General features: G+C 34.6%; 1 protein-coding gene across 1 annotated transcript in view; it reads left to right on the top strand.

Moving 5' to 3' along the window:
- Nucleotides 1-15,265, top strand: part of LOC148598652 (protocadherin Fat 3-like) — a 29,787-nt gene extending 14,522 nt beyond the window's left edge. Inside the window, exons 6-19 of the mRNA XM_088561466.1 lie at nt 583-756; nt 2,337-2,455; nt 4,272-4,443; nt 4,921-5,088; nt 5,451-5,597; nt 6,299-6,421; nt 6,725-6,934; nt 9,430-9,638; nt 9,830-10,656; nt 11,027-11,079; nt 11,535-11,570; nt 12,446-12,505; nt 14,442-14,511; nt 14,988-15,265. Of these exons, the coding sequence (XP_088417592.1) occupies nt 583-756; nt 2,337-2,455; nt 4,272-4,443; nt 4,921-5,088; nt 5,451-5,597; nt 6,299-6,421; nt 6,725-6,934; nt 9,430-9,638; nt 9,830-10,656; nt 11,027-11,079; nt 11,535-11,570; nt 12,446-12,505; nt 14,442-14,511; nt 14,988-15,003 (2,384 nt within the window). The 3' untranslated portion in view covers nt 15,004-15,265. The remainder of the gene's footprint in view (nt 1-582; nt 757-2,336; nt 2,456-4,271; nt 4,444-4,920; nt 5,089-5,450; nt 5,598-6,298; nt 6,422-6,724; nt 6,935-9,429; nt 9,639-9,829; nt 10,657-11,026; nt 11,080-11,534; nt 11,571-12,445; nt 12,506-14,441; nt 14,512-14,987) is intronic.
- Nucleotides 15,266-17,819: the final 2,554 nt, after the last annotated feature.

Below are 17,819 nucleotides of genomic sequence, written 5' to 3'. Positions count from 1 at the left end.
ACCAGAAAGTGTGTGTTCTTGCGTTTAGTGTCCGACCCGTATCCTAACGTCTGAATAGCCGTCGTGATATACAGAATTACGAGTGCAAGAAGTCGCTATCAATATAAGCGACTTAAAATGCTTATTTTCAGCCTCTGCACATATATCATATAAGATGATTCGCTTTTTGAGTGGGACAGGAAGAGAGAAGGACGAGTAGAAACCTCAAATTTTTATTTGAAATTTGATCCTTGTCCCCAATAAATACTAATGATAAACTATATTACCAATTGATTATTTCATATATCTGTCCGAACGGATATTTTGTTGCATAACTTGTAATAATCCGAAGGTTTGAAATGTGTTTACATCTTATTGACACACGCACACACACACACACCCATATACATAAACATATAAAATCAGTCTTTAGCTCAGAATACACACCCGAAATAAAATTAAAATAAGGCTATCTTATTGTCATGCAAAAATAAGATAATATGAACGCTATCACCCGTACAGCTGTGACATCTTACTATGTTTATTTCTCCAAACCATCGTCAGGTCATCTCAAAATTAGTAATATTGTTTTCTTATTTTTAGATAATCAACCAGAATTTACAAACTTGCCAGCAACTGTTTCATACCTCGACTCGAAAACAATCAATCTGAACGTTTATTTGTACCAATTGACCGTCACCGACGTCGATAAAGACGACACAGTGCTGACAGTAGAACGCGTAGATCCCAATTCAGTTTACCGACTCGATGCAACATGTAAGTATTGTAAATGTCAATGTCATATTTCCGCCATTTTGTTATACTGCTGTAAGGAATATTTCCTTCAAAAACGAGTACTGCTCTAATGCCTTGTGATCTTGTAATTTTTTTCACACTCTGTACAGCAGAGCCTATACAGCCGAATAATACGTGGTGAATCAGAAAGCGGTTATAGGTCTGCGGAGAAGACATATATTAAGTCCATCCCTATTTGTGTTTAAAATCCCGTAATAAACAAACAAAATAGAAGATGAAATCCTCATACTTTTGTAAACTATACGAATTTAAGCTTTGACAGTAAAAGCACCGAGAGTATGACTTCTGTCTGACATGAAGTTAACCAGAGGAAAGTATACTGGTAACCTAAATGGATAATGTAAGGAGGAAGGTAAACTGGTAACATAAATGGATAATATAAGAACGTATAGTAAAATTCCGACGGAACTATCTTCCAACATCAACGAAGAATAGTCCCTCGGTTAATGTTTTCAAATTGAAAATCCTGGAGCTCCTGAGTACTTTAACATGGGTAACAGAAAAGAGAATATATGGATTTGTTAGCTAAGGTGTAATACTAGCAGCCTGAAATCTCAACTGCATCTTCACCAACTGGCTGAGGATCTTTCTATCCCCACTGTGGAGACCATTTTTTGATATCGTGTCCGCATTATCAACTTCAGAAGTTGTGGCTGCAGAGTGTCTATATGGAATTGTAGATCCATCACATCTTGCAAAATTTGCCTCTGGAAATGAATATTTTACGTTTGAAAAACAAATGTGAAGATTACACTGGCAATACAAGATTTTAGAAAAAAGTACCAAAATATTTCATTATTACATATTGATTCATTTACTTAAAGCTGATGGTAGTTTCAGTTTGTTGACAGACTTAAATCTGTATATTTTATTGCATTTATTAAAATTTAAAATAACCCCAACTTATATAGGTTTTAATAGTTGGAAAGAGACGGAAATAAAATTCCGTTTCCTATGCACTTTTTGAAAAAAAAGGATACATGCGCATAATTTTTTTGAGATTTCTTAAAAACTTGACTAAAATTTCATTACAATCGATATTTATTTTGTGAAGAAGTGTAATACTAAAGTATACTTGGTAAGATCTGGCCAACATACATTTTTCTCAACTGAGATAATTATGATATTCCGAGTTTTCAATAATAAATTATTTGAAATTAAAAAAAAATTCAAAATAGATTCCAGTAAATATCTTTGATAAGAATGCAGAAGGTCATAGTTTTATTTGCGCTGGTGTCATCTTTCTAAAAACTATAATAGAGTTATCCTTCTTTAGATATATATATGTATTCCTTAATTGTATGTTCACTAATTGTATGGAGAGGATATATATATAGACTTTAAGCCTGCTATCCAATCCAATTCATCTAATTGAATAAAATACGTTTAAAACAATTATGACAGAGGCTCAGTGACGGGCTGTGTGCAAGAGATTGACTTATTATGTGCTTCTTTAGAAGATCAGTCTGAGAAAGGCTCTAACCTACTACATGGCATTCACTATGACAAAAAAAATTGTTACAAAACTGTATGTATTTCAGACAGAATTTCGACGACGTTGAATGAGTACGAAATCGGGACACACCTCTTAGATTACACTGTCATTGATCAGTGCGACAACAAAGTAACTGACAGACTGACTCTCGTGGTGAATAATACGGTGAGTGTATATATATATATATATAGGTCTGAAGAATTACCAACGATGTTAGAACTGCAAAATTTGCGATGCAAATTTTTAGTCGTTCCCTCCGCGGGATTCGAACTCGTACCGCTGTGACATCTGTGGTACCACCGCCAGCACAAAGTCCAGCGCCCTAGACCACTTGGCCAGCTAGGCTATATAAAAATATAGCTTTCGCTGGCTGGGTCATTCCTCCTCGTAGGATTAATCTAGGGCTGTAACTAAGTACACGATGTATGGTAGTACGGGACAGCTCATTTAGATGTTATTATGTAGGATAGAGGATCAAATTAACGATGCATGTTTTAACAAATCAATATTATACAACGTCTCAGAATGTGACGACTCTTATACAACGTCTCATTCTGAGACGTTTATACAACGTCTCAGAATGTGACGACTCTATTCACTACACTGCTCCATCGGATCAAATTGATACAGGGAAGATAACGTAAACTTATAGAAGGATCTGAAAAATTCCCAACGATGTTAGAACTGTCAAATTTGTGAAGCAATTTTTTGTCGTTCCTCCGCGGGACTCGAACTCGTACTGCTGTGACATCTATGGCAACACCGCCTACACTAAGTCCAGTGCCCTAGACCACTCGGCCAGCTAGGCTATATTAAAATATAGCCTTCGCCGGCCGTGTGATTCCTCCTCGTAGGATTAATCTAGGGCTGAAACTTAGTAAACGATGTATGGTAGTACGGGACAGTTCATCTAGGTGTTATTATGTAGGATAGAGGATCAAATTAATGATGCATGTCACAACAAATCAATATTATACAACGTCTCAGAATGTCTAGGGCGCTGGCCTTAGTGCAGGCGGTGTTGCCATAGATGTCACAGCGGTACGAGTTCGAGTCCCGCGGAGGGAACGACAAAAATTTGCTTCCCAAATTTGACAGTTCTAACATCGTCGGGAATTTTTCAGACCCTTCTATAAGTTTACGTTATCTTCCCTGTATCAATTTGATCCGATGGAGCAGTGTAGTGAATAGAGTTGTCACATTCTGAGACGTTGTATAATATTGATTTGTTGTGACATGCGTCATTAATTTGATCCTCTATCCTAGCGCCCTAGACCACTCGGCCAGCTAGGCTATATAAAAATATAGCTTTCGCTGGCCGGGTCATTCCTCCACGTATTGACGTTATGTTTCTCATAATAGAAAGGGATATAGACCGTTCCGATACCTCAGAAACCAACATGACTAAGAACTTGAAATTAGAACAGTGGACACGATTATTGTGCTGAACAGGATTATGCAAGTAAACCGGAAACGAAATGTCGCCCGTTGTCAAGGCAACCGAATTTCACGCCAACGTTACAAAATGCTCCGACTAGTTTTTATTTTTATTATCTATTTTCGCACAATTAAAAAAACACGAGGAACTGCTTTAATAAAGTATGGTGAGTACATGCAATAAAGCACAATGAGTAACACAAGAATGACAAATACATAATGTAGTTCCACATTATAATATAGATATAGAAATAATTGTGAGAACACATATTGGGACAGCTGCTTTCGTCATCACTTCCAATCCAAAAGAAAATTACTAGTAGTCAAACTCTTTTGACTTCAAATCGATCTTCTTGCTATTTCTAAATGTTGTAAGCGGAATTGTTAGAATTTAAGTTCTGTTTGCCGTTGTTATAGTTTCAATTTGACTAAAACCCCGAGCAATAAGATAGATCATTCTACAGAAAAATTTCTATTTACGATGATGAACTTAATTCCCTTTGCATGATATCAGTACAGTTTTACAATTATCTGATTCATTCAGGAACCAGAATTTAAAAACACTGTTTTTACAACAACGGTGGAGGAGAATAACGATGCAGAGACTCAACTTATGCAAATGACAGTTACAGACAAACAGACATTTACTTGTGTTGTGGGTTCATCAAGCCCTAATGATGGAATATTTATCGTAAAACAGTTATCTAACACTTCGCGTAAGTATACCTGAAGTGTTGTAGCTTATTTAAAAAACATGATGCAAATTCAATGTAGACATGTCCGACAAAGGATGGTATATCAAAATCCCATGTCGAAACGTTGCCTATTTTAATGTAATCGAAACCAGTAATGTTTACTCATTTGAATTATGTTCCCGAGTGTTTTTGTTTTTGTTGTTGTTTTTATCAAAATGTTAATGCTAGAACGTATTATTTAAGACCAAAACCAAAAAGAAAAGTCTGCGCTACCAAATTAATCAGTCGAAATTAAAACATGTTGTTTGACAAATCTTTCTTTCTTTTATAAGTTATATACCCATATTTTGGTTGAACTTTGGTAACTACAACCGATCATATTCTAAGTGTGTTTGGGGTGAGATTTCAGGTGTATAAGGTTTAAACAACTATTTATAATACACATATAAACGGCGTGTATTATAACTGAATAATTGATATATACACAAATATTTTCAGCATTCTATTTGTATCTTTTGAGCGGCTCTAAAAGCAAGATGTTTTATGATACAAAACCACAATACCAGGTCAAAGTAAGATGTACTGACATATATGGTCTGACTTCAGAGAGGACATTTATTGTCAATGTCGTAAAAAATGAGCCACCAACCATAAACGGTTTACCGAGTAAGTATTGAAATATATAGAAAAAACCTGCGCTATTAAAGTATTTAATTTTAATTTTAATAAATTCATGCAATTTCAAAATTTACTTATGATTCTTTGAAATTGTTATTTATTGCATAGAGTTACCATGTAAGTTGACAGTGGTTAAACGAAAGAAAGGTTTGTGGTATCTTGGATTTGTCTTGATTTATTGACTGAATCTAAATTCATTGTAACAAACAGAGGAAGGACAAAAATATATATATCATAAGTTTAAAAAGAGTTACCTTCCTTATTTAATAGCATTCGGAAGACCATATTTGGGTTTATTCCACTTTTGTTATGATGTATATTAAGATAATTCCTAGCGTATTTATTTTCAGCCACTGTTCAAAAATCAACATTGACCACAAAACAGGGAACCGAAATCTATCAAGTTGGCGCCACCGATGCTGACTCTCCAACGTCTGCCTTGAGATACAGCATGACATGTTCACCAGCTGCATGTCCGTTCGAAATTAATTCTGAAAGTAAGGAAATAATTTAGAATTGGTTTTAATTTTTGACAAGGTTATGGGAGCATAACTTGGTCAAAAATAAAAAGCCATACTTATAATTTAATTTCAAATTGATTAAATCAAAATTAAGATTTGTCTCTCGATATTTTCTGTCAGGTTTTAAGCAGAAATATTTACTCCTAAAACCAGGGCGCCTCTATGGTATTAAGGTTCGTATGTTGTACCATAGAAAGTAAGAGCAGCCCTAAAATACGTTTAATAGTTAAATATACTGTATTTTGTGTCAGTCAAAATTATCAATAACTTGAACTTTATGACCGATATTTTAAGAAATTTGATTACTAGCAAAATCATATAACATAATATTGTACAAGCATTTGAATAAATGACAATACAAGATGCAAAAATGGGACCTCAAAGAGCCAGTAGTCTATGAAAAAAGACCACCCACGGCTATACCAATAAGCACTAAGAGTCATCTGGAAGATGTGCAACTTCTTCAGTATTAAATTTTGAATTTTATGATATGTTTAAAATAATTTACAAGGGAGAAACAGCAATAGGCAAAACTTGGAAATGATAAAACGTGCCCTCCCAGTGAAAAACAAGTAAATGTTGATTCTGTCGAAAGGCAACAGCAACAGGGAAAAAAGAGTTCAAACTGATGTGTGAAAATGAGTCATACTTATCAAAGTATTATGTGATTTGTATAGCTGGTAAGATTACTGCAACTGAGGACCTAGATCTCCATAAAACAACTCCGTATGAGGTTTACATACAAACTACCGATGAACGACGAACTACTGGTCCTGAAACACTGACAGTGGAGATTACAGGTATGTCACGTTGTATTGGTTAAAAGCAGAGGTATATGTGGGCGAAGGACATGGACTGAGGGAAATATTTTATCAGTAGCACGTTGTATCGGGTAAAAGCAGAGGTACATGTGGGCGAAGGACATACATTGGGTGAAAATTGTTATTAGTAGCACGTTGTATTGGACAAAAGCAAAGGCTCATGTGGGCAAAGGACATGAATTGAGTATAATTTGTTTTCGGCAGCATATTGTTTTGGATAAGATATTTACATGTACACGCCAATATTGTGCTATTAATATACCTCGTATGTTTTTTTTTCAGACATCAATGACATACCTGTTATCAGTAATCCTTCAGGCACGCTCCAGACTGTCAACATTGACGAAAATATAGATGGCGACACTACTGTTGGACGCACTGTTTATGACGTAGATGTGACGGATGGCAATGCAGGTGACACACATACATTTACTGGAACCTTTAGTCAAGCACAAACTGGGTGTTCAAGTCTATATTCTATTGATAAAACTAGTAAGTTTTGTACGCTGTGAAGTTATGTCTTAAGCTTCCAAATTGTAAAAAGGAATAAAAAAAGAAAAAGAAACGAAAAAAAAACCAAAAAAACAAACAAACCTAAAACATAACAAGAGGGTCTCGAAGAGCCTGAATCGCTCACCTGACAAATCATACCCTAAGTAAAGGTATCATGTTTTGTTACCATGTTTGACAAAACAATTGCTGAAAAAAGAACATATATTGATGAATGCTGTAAGTTCAAAAGAATACATTAGGCACTTTAAAATGTTGGAAATACCTTCAAAGTGTTTTTAGAACCTCTGGAAAAAATTTGGGCAGGGGTCCCCTCTGCCCTGTTATTTCACCAGGTCTGAAGGGGCATTAGCCCAGTATAGATTTTATGAAAAAAGAACATAAAATGAAGTTAAACCACTGCTATCAGAAACGTTCATCATCACCATTCATATCATATATTCACATATTTACTTTTTATAAATCAATCACCGTTGAAATCAAAGCAAGTATACACATTAGCGGGAAAATGGCCGTCCAGAACAATCTTTCGTCATCACCATTCAACTTAAAACACCTAGTTTAATGAAGATGGAATCTGAGCAACTGGTGAAAATTGTCGTAATTTGGCAGCCATTTTGAAAAAATAGAAAATAATTTCTGTACTGCCCGTCAACTCAGAATATCATGTTTATAATTATGGGTAGCTTCCATTTCCTTATTCTTGTATAGTTGATGAAAAAATAGCAAAAAAGCATTATGACCCCTATGTTCTATTTTTAGTAACGACGGTCGTATTTTTTTTGACTGATAAAAAATATGTAAAAGATCAGTGCCTAGAAAATAATTTCAATACTGCCCGTCAACTCAGAATAGCATGTTTATAATTATGGGTAGCTTCCATTTTCCTTATTCTTCTATAGTTGAGAAAAAAATAGCAAAAAAGCATTATGACCCCTATGTTCTATTTTTAGTAACGACGGTCATGTTTTTGACTTATAAAAAATATAAATGATAAGTTGATGGAGGAAAACATAACAAATTATGCGAACTTTTATTATTTTTTTTGCAATTGGTTTCAGACATTAAAACGACAACAAAATCTGTTTCAGGGGCCATAAATCCTACAAACAGGCAAAAAATCACTTTGAAGATTTTGGCAAAAGTTCGTCTTCTGATGGTGAACATTATTACTGTCCAACAGAATTTTGCTGAATTCATCTGTTTTTGAGTTATTTGCCACAAACTAATGTCTGACTCCTATGTTCTATTTTTAGTAACAGCGGTCATGTTTTTTCATCAATCAAAAATTCAAACGGTCATTTTGTTAGGAATACCCTTAAAACAGTAATACAAACTTTCATTGAATTATGTATAACAATTTCTGAGCAGAAGATTTTTGAAAGTAATAACATCAAAAACAGCAAAATCGCCAAAAGAGGGCAATAACTCCAACGTAGGTCAACAGATCCTCTCCAAAATTACATCACAGATAGATCTCATCATGGTGAACACTTTTACCAGGTGTCAGAATTTGGATAAACCTAATGGTTTTGGAGATATATACAAAACAAAAAACAAAACAAAAAAAACTGCTGTCTGACCTCTGTGTTCCATTTTTAGTAATGGCGACCATGTTTTTTTTACAGATAAAATTTTCAAACGATCATTTTAAGCAGGATACTTTAAGGAACAATCATATTAAGTTTCATCCAAATCCATTCAGTAGTTTCAGAGGAGAAGATGTTTGAAGAATTGTTAATGACTACGACGATGAAGACGACGGACGCCAAGTGATGGCAATAGCTCACTGGGCCTATGGCCAGATGAGCTAATAAATAATTTTTTTTCATCCGACAACATTAAACTGCAAATGCAATCTGGCGAAAGGACCCTATAGTCTTATTGTTTTTACAGATTTTATATTTGTAGCTCGTGTAGATTCTTAAAACGATGTAATGCTGGCCACACAGTAAAATGCATAACACATAAGTATTATCTTTCATTGTGAGATAATTGATCATCATTTTGTCAGTAACTTTCTATAGTCCTTGCACATGACGTCATATACTATATAAAGCACAATAAACATAATAGTTAAATGTATGTCGTTTTCAGCTTCTGTTTTCTTTATTAATGTATGTATTTCGATATGAATTAAACAAAAAATCGGAAAAAATGTCATCTTTGTATAAGCGACCCAGGGCCAGGCAAACGGGTAATGAGTTCACATAGAAATAGCAGGGCGAGAATTACAGAAATCTATTTGCATTTATTTGTAAAGAAAATCAGGATTAGATATACAACCTTCAGGCCATCATAAAAATAATCCTGGATTCTCATCCACCATTTTTTAAAATTAGGCGCGTAGTCAATCTGAAAGAAATTGACCTTCATGTAGAAAAAAAAATGTACAATTTTTCGGGGGAGGGTGAAATAATTGAGTAGAGAGGATATGTTTTATTTTGGCCTTAAGTAAAGTCTTGAATTCATTTCAGCCGGGGTAGTTACTAACCTCACGCCATTAAACTATGAGACTCTAAAGACAAGCACACCATCATTAGAAACTTGTGACATGATAGTGACAGTGAATGACGGGAGAGAAGATTCAACACCAAAAAAACTCAGAATTGTTGTAAAAGATGTAAATGAACAGCAAACTGGTTTCCACGAGGCTCAATACACAATAGAGGCCACAGAGGGCGCGGTAAGGTTTGCTAAACGAAGTTGTGTACCTCTTGTTTCGGACAAGTATAAATCATATTTTCCTGGAATACTCACATTTGTCTATGTTTGATGTGTTGAAATATAAGAAAAAGTACAAAAACTATTCCCACATTGATCTTAGATTTTTGTAAACATTCCAGACAATAAACCAATTTTCTTTTAATATTTTAGGCCGGACAAGTATTGCCCGCTCCGGGATTTATTGTAAACGATGTTGATATTAATGACGTGCAAACGTACTCAATGGATTGTGGCTCAAGAAATTCTAAATATTTTACAATGGACCCCTCCACTGGCCAAGTGACACAAACAAGGGAATATGAACTTGACCAATACAACATTAAGGCAACCAGTGCCACCTGTACTGTCACAGCTACAGACAAAGGAGGCCACACGGTTCAAACAAAACTTGTTATAAGGATCAAAGAGATAAATGATAACCCACCAGTTTTCAGTAAGGCTATTTATTACCAGACAGTAGCACAAAATACTCCTGCAAGTTCTGTTGTTCATAAATGTGCATCGACCGACGAAGATGTAAAGGATGAACACACAGAAACTCATTATTCCCTTGACAGCCCATATTTTACCGTTGATAATGATTGTAATATTCGGGTTGCTTCAGATTTATCCCAGCTTAGCCCCATTCCGCAGACTATTGAAATGACCCTCACAGCCAGAAATACAGATGATCCGACAAAAACCGATGTATCGACATTCAGAGTTGTAATAACCGACCCGACAACCACGACAGTAGTAACGACAGTTGTCAATACCAACAACAATAACAATAACAACAACAACAATGCCAATACGGGTAACAATGGCGACAGTGGAAGTCCTGCAGCATTCTTAGAAGACCCTGCAGATTTGGCTTGGTTTATTCCCGCCATGATAGCTTTAGCAGCTATGCTCGGTCTGTTAGCTTATATGATTTACAGATGTTGTAGAGTTCCAGGATTCTGTAATAGACTTTTCTCTGACATGTGTGGATGTTTGTGAGTAGTTTTGTTAAAAACTCAGATCATTAAAATACGAGTGTAATGAAAGACAGGAAATTGGACTCAAACATAAAAGTAATTTGCCTTAAGCCTTAATGTTACACACATTCAAACTCCTAGACGTGTACCGGTTAGAGTAAAAATACCTATATTGGGTGAATAATGCACAAGTTCATGTGTTTGAGGTAAAATACCGGAACAAATTCCAAACAGGCTTTCCAAACGCTTTTAGATCTCATGCACATTCCCGAGTCACACTTACGTCCATTTATCTAATCTTTGGTGTTTAGTTTAAATACGCATAATTATACATTTGATATAGTGAATGTACCCCTGTGTAGAAAATGTCCTTCCATTTACATTTTAGCAATAACCGTGATTGCTGTGGGAAAAGTACAAAAGGTTCTGGAAGAATAAATGGTTTGTAGAATTGCCTTTATAGTAAAAAATCGTTATATTGTTTGTATTGAGTTCTATTAATTTCGCACAACAAAAAAGAAAGTACACGTCATGATCACCTATCTCATCACACATCATAAAAGCTGCACTAATTTGCATAAAGGGACGGAGCTTATTCCTGAGTGTGGCAGCGATATGAAAACTTTAAACTGGCAAATATACTATCTGTGAAGGATATTGCTAATTCAAGGTCCAAGTTTTGTGTTATTCCTTGAGAGCTTTAGTATATAGTTAAATATTTGTTAATTGTTTAGTGTCACCATGGTTTTATATTCTATTTTAAAACTTGTCTTAAATCTAAAATTCTATGTTCATTGGAAAGATATAAAGTCACGTTAGACATAATAATATCTATATCAATATCTTTGGAATAAATATTTTAAGCGGTAATAAAGCTCTATTCTCCTATTTTTCAGACGCAAAGAATGCCCGAAAAAACAACGCTTTAAATGGTATGTTGAATATATAACAAGATTATTATTCAATCCTTAAAAGGTAAAAAAAAATAACTCGTGATGTGTACGGTACCAGATGCGGGAAAGGTGAACGAACACTTTTTTATTAGTGATGTATACCGTAGCTTTAGTTATCAAGACTTTTGAGTGATACGTCCGATATTCAAGGCCCAGTTATCCGAAACTTTTCCTAAATTCCTTGAGTTCAAGCTTTCCTTTTCAACTTGATTGTTCAAAATTTTAACTGAAGAAGGATTTGATTGTTTGTTTGTTGGGGTTTAACGTCCGAGCAGGAATATTGCAGCTATAGTCAGGCGATGAACATGAAATTAATGATACAATGAACATGAAATGATGATGAAATGAAAAAGGGATGGGACACAAGGACAATGGGGTCGACAAATTTTGATTGCCAATGAAAATAGGGAGAGGTGGGTAGGGTCGGGAAATTTAGCCTCCTGTGGCGGAGCCCTATGGTTCCTACTCCGGGAGAATATCACAGTAGGTTTTTTATAACGTGGGAGAAACGTGGCATCTTTCCCAACACGGTGCACCACTATGGTTTGCGGTCAGGTTTTCCATATTATAGCCTGACAATCCCAGCGTGTAACACGCAGAGGGTACCCCATTCCACCACCTAGGGCACACACCCCGGTTGCTCTGTGGGCAGAGCGCCCTAGCCCCCGGCTAGGGTTTTGAGCACTATTTAGTCGCCTTTTACGACAAGCTTAGCGCTGCTGCAGGCCTATTCTTTTAGCACCCGGACCTGCACGGGGGAAGGAGGATTTGAGGACAATTATTTTTTTCGGACTCTCTAATGTAAGAGTTAAGTTCAAGGTGTTAATTAAGTGGCCGGTTTATATTTCTTACAGATAAATCCGAACCAAGACAGAAACCAAACAAAGTTGAGAAACCACAGAAACCAATCGAAAGTGAGTGAGATATTTTATAATAGATAATGTGAAAGGGGTCGGTAAATTAATGGTAAGAATAAAAATCAAGTTAAACAAATTTAATATATATTATATGTTAGAAGTAGAAATGAAGCATGTACGTCTTTTCATCAATATGGCATCACTTTTATCAATATAATATTTTAGGTCACTACATAAATGTGAAACAAGTTTGTACAAGCTAATGACAGCAATTCTGATGTCATCCAAAAATGTCATGCAAATGAATAAAATTCAAAGTAATGTTCATAATCATCCAAAGATACATAAAAGTTATAAGAAAAATACACCTTAACCATAAATGAACACATCAACACTCACAGGAACAAATTATATTAGCATACGAGGTTAAATGATAAAAAAATGTACAAGAAAACATCAGCAAAGAATACAATGCACGAACAAATAACGCAGATATGTGATTCCAAATGGTACGATGACAAGACCTTCCAATGTGGACAAATGTTCTCGCTGACATATCCCTTCACTCTAATGAGGCTGTCTTCGTAGCTGATCGTTTCGATGCAACACCGATTAAATAAAACTTTTGATCGCATTTTTCACTATGTAAACCAACTGAATCACTCATGGTATGATAGTTCTAGGTAGGCACTATTTGATTTACACAAAGCACGAATTACTTCTAAAATATTAACATGCATGAATCACTATCCTGTTGGAAATGATCCATCATATTTGACCGATCTTTTATTTAAAGATCCATGCGATCATCTGAGTCATCTGTAGCTAGGGTGCTATGTAGTTCCATTTAATAAGGAGACATTTCATTGGGGCATGGAACAATTTACCTGTCAGTCTTATAACATTGTAACACTGTAGAATCCTTCGCACATCAGTTAGAAACATTGTATTTATAAGACTACTTTATACTTTTCTGAACCTCCATGATTTTCTAGAGTTACAATGTATATATTTTGTATGATAATGTTGTATGTTATGACATTATTATGAGTTTGCGTTACAAAACGCCAATGAATATGTATTTCATATGTAGACATAGGCGTTTAATCAAATTGCACGGTCGAATTTAAGTTAAAATTCAATACATTGAAAATCCTTTATTTGAAATAAATCAATATAGATGATTTGTTGTGTATAAACAATTTTAGTTTCAGGGATTTTATATATCTCATCTATCCAAAAGAACTTGCGATAGAGAACACTTCAGACCGTTGAAATCAGCCTCATATCTTGACCTATTTTATAAATCGAGGAAACCTTTACAACAATCCTTTGACGTCGTATTCCATATTACCAACTTTCCTATCATCTGTGGCGCCGTATCTTTAGTACAAGTGTTTGGAGTTTTCATATTATAACTCTGTGTTTATGCCAGAGCTTTCCGAAAGCACACGGACTTTTTGTACCGAGGTAGACCTCTTACAACTAGGCCTCTGGAGCAGTGTTATGTCACTACAAGGTTAAATTTATCACTAAGGAAGTATTTTGGTCTTCGGCATGAATCATAATGGTATCCATCTGCACTATGTGAACCGATTGTGTCATAGTTTTCTTTTCCTCTTCCGTCTACCCAAAACGAGACATTTCATGAGCATCTCGACCCAGGGTTTCTAGAAAAGCAGAGGAGACTTTTGCTCTACCGGTGCACCTGATCCACACGCGAAGTCTGGGTTGTTCATTATGTTTATTTCCTTTTGAACATGTTAATTGTATTTCATGTTCTTGTTCAATGTGTCTTTTGATCCTTGGATTTTGTTTACCATTCAAATAATGGTTCTCTTGAATCTGCAAGCAAATACGTATAGATACACCGGAAATGTGAGCAGATATGTACCTTACGATGAGGTGCTTTTGTATACATTTTGTGCTTGAAAGGAATAAATCTTTGAACCTAAAAAAGAGGAATATAATGTTGTTTTATATTTATTACCAGTACGTGAACCAGCCAGGATAGAGGGCAAATACGATTGGAACTCTTGGGCAAAAAGTGACTTTTCCAATTCGTAAGTGAAATTAAATTTGATCAATAGCATTTCTATCTTTTATCAGTGTATTCTGTTTTGACCAGATTGACCATAAATATTCTATACAATGATTTTTAAATGCAAATGATGTAAAATGCATACACGTCAAATGATAGGAATGATTCAAGGTACATAGAAATGAGGAAACAAAAGGAGTTTTTTCGTCTTATTATTCAAATCGTTATGTAACTGTAGTCCTTTAAGTGTACTTAATACTATCACTATAACGAGAATTATAAGGTGAATATGTACAAGGGGCAACATAGACGACTTAAAAAAAACGTATCATTTGAGTAAAATATATGTATTTTACAAAAGCAATAAAGTTTTGAGATTCTAGCACTTATCAAAGGTTTGCATTTTGTTATTGTAAATATAAGTATTTTGTTTTTAATGGTATAACTTTTCATGCTTATTTTTACTTTGTCCTAAGGTTCCATTATATTTTACTTCAGAATCGAATTACGTTAATTTAATGGAATAACGTACAGGCATGCAGTAACTACTAACCAGAAGTGAAGTAACAAAAGTAAACAATTAATGGAGAGGCATGCTCAAATAAAAACTTTCTTTTTCTCAACTTATGGTGATCTATGATAACAATTGCTAACCATCTTTATTCAAATCAAATTGAAATGATTATTGCTGTGTTCAAATAAATCATTAATGCAAGTTAAAATTCAATGCATTGTGTAAACCATTTATTTGAAATAAATAAATATGTCTATAATTATACATGACTCTTTCTTCTTTCATAAGCTGGTGTATCGACCGGTTACAAAATGTAATAAAATTACAATTCTTTTAGTTCATGGGCTGGAATGCTCTACCCTGCATACCCTTCAAAAATGTAAGAGGATTTTCACGTACCTTTATACCTTCCATTTACAAGCCAATTTGTAGAGTGACAGAATTTGCAAATAAGAATGTTTGATTGTTTGTTTGTTTGTTGGGGTTTAACGTGCGAGCAGCAATATTTCAGCTATATTCAGACAATGAACATGAAATGGATGATAAAATGAACATGAAATGAAAAAAAGGATGGGTCACAAGGATAATAGGGTCGACAAATTTTGATTGCCACTGGAAAAAGGGGGATGGGTAAGGTCGGGCAATTTAGCCTCCCGTGGCGGAGCGCAAAGGTTCCTACTCCTATCGAATACCACAGCAGGGTTCTTTAACGTGCGAGGAACGTGGCATCTTTCCCAACACGGCGCACCACTATGGTTTGCGGTCAGGTTTTCCGTATTATAGCCTGACAACCCCAGCATGTAACACGCCAGGGGTACCCCATTCCACCACCTGGGGCACACATCCCAGTTGCTCTGTGGGCAGAGCGCCTAGCCCAAGGCTAGGTTTCTGAGCACTATTTAGTCGCCTTTTACGACAAGCTTAGCGCTGCTGCAGGCCTATTCTTTTAACACCCGGACCTGCACGGGGCTAGAATGTTTGATTATTCAATTAAAAGTCGTATAAATTCGACCTTGCAAATTATTGCACGACGAAAACGTTTCAAATATGGTATAATTAATTCGATAGATTATTCAGTTGTCAATACCATACAACCAAGAACTGTTCTTTTTCCATTTTAGAATTAACGAATAGATACAAATGCCACCCCTATATCTAGAATACAAATCTCGGTATCAAATAAAATGCTTATTTAACAACACTGTAAAATTAAATTTAAATGTATGATTAAAATAAATCACCACATGTCTTATAATTCACTGTAAGGACAAAAAAAAAATAAAAAAAATAAAAAAAATATCATAGAAGTTTTACTGTACTTCTGGAAAATTAATTCTTTGCCAGTTTCAATTGTGTTGTGTCTATGGAAACCATTACTGAATTTACTAAATATCTTTGTTCTGCATTCATTAAGACCTACATTTTAATATCAAATATACAGTTATTTGTCATAGATGTAATACTGATGTTAACATTCGTAGTCAAAAAGAGTCTAGAAGTACCTTTCAAAAATGGTTTTAGGTTTTAGTTAATTTCGATTAGAAACTACAAAAAATTGAAGACGTAGATAGGTACTTCCTATATATTAAACCTATTATACAGCTTACTTTATATTATATGAGAAAAATAGATATGTGTTTTGTTTTTAGAAAAATCAGGTCAAGGTCACGAGAAAATGCACGATTATAAACAAAAGTTACGGAGATGACCTTTTAAATGACCTTCAAATAAGAAATTTTGCCCTTGAAGTTTTAAATCTGGTTTTTTGTTTCCTTTTTCACTAACAGTTTTAACCTGCTGAATTAAAATGATTTTCTTGAAAATAACCATGGTTACAAAGTTTCTATTTAAATTTCTCAAAATAATGAAAAAAAAATAACCCGTATCTACATGTAGTTTTCTATAATTTTCTTTTGCAAGGAAAGTTATATTCACTTTTTAAAGTATTCACATATCTACGGGTGCAATTTCGTACTGTTTTGTTTGAAAGTTACATAAAAGAGGATTTTGAAAATTGAAAAATTAAAGTGACTATTTTTGGAAACCATTGTAGACACTTTTAATACCCTAGTATGTGAAGATATGGAGGTTACTACTTACAATTCCTGGTTGTTTTATTATCATAGAGTTGTCAAACTAAGGCATACATTCATAATGTCTCCATTAATGGTTTCGAATGTAAAAAATCCACTGAAAAAAAAAAAAAAAAAATTTCCCTTTGGTAGTTAAGGTTAATACCCAATGTTGATTTCCATGGGAACGGGTTTGAAAAAATATGTCTGCTAATTTTGATGTTAGTATGCCATATACTTATATTGGTCTAAAATATAAGTTAAATCTTGAGGTTTCCATAAGATTTTGATTCATACACATAGATAAAATATAACATGCAAGGCCATTTAAGTGTTATATTGCCACTCAAAGGTTAAGTTGTTGATAAGAAGTCAATCCTAAAACCACGTACACATCATAAACCGGAGTTCGATGTATTTCAGTATAAAAATGGTATTTTTTTAATCATTAAACCAATACAAAGGCTTTGTACTAGAATATATCGAAGTATTTGATGGTGATACTTGTGTTTTTTAGAGTAATCATTTGTCAGTTGATTGCTGAGCAGTAAAAGGTAACATATTCCATTTTAGTTGAAAAACAAAAAATGATTTAAAGCGCGGGACACCCAACTCTGTGATCACCTTTTTCGTGTTTATATAATAGACGGGCTACATATTTGATAGTGGGGGTCCTTGTGGTTGAACATAAGGACGAAAAAAAAAAAAAACAAACAAACAAAACAGAAAAACCGAAACAAAAAA

The sequence above is a fragment of the Perna viridis genome, chromosome 14 (assembly GCF_037379345.1).
Source record: "Perna viridis isolate PV_CMFRI_1.1 ecotype Kerala chromosome 14, ASM3737934v1, whole genome shotgun sequence".
NCBI lineage: Eukaryota > Metazoa > Mollusca > Bivalvia > Mytilida > Mytilidae > Perna > Perna viridis.
This window is presented reverse-complemented; position numbering and strand designations above follow the sequence as displayed.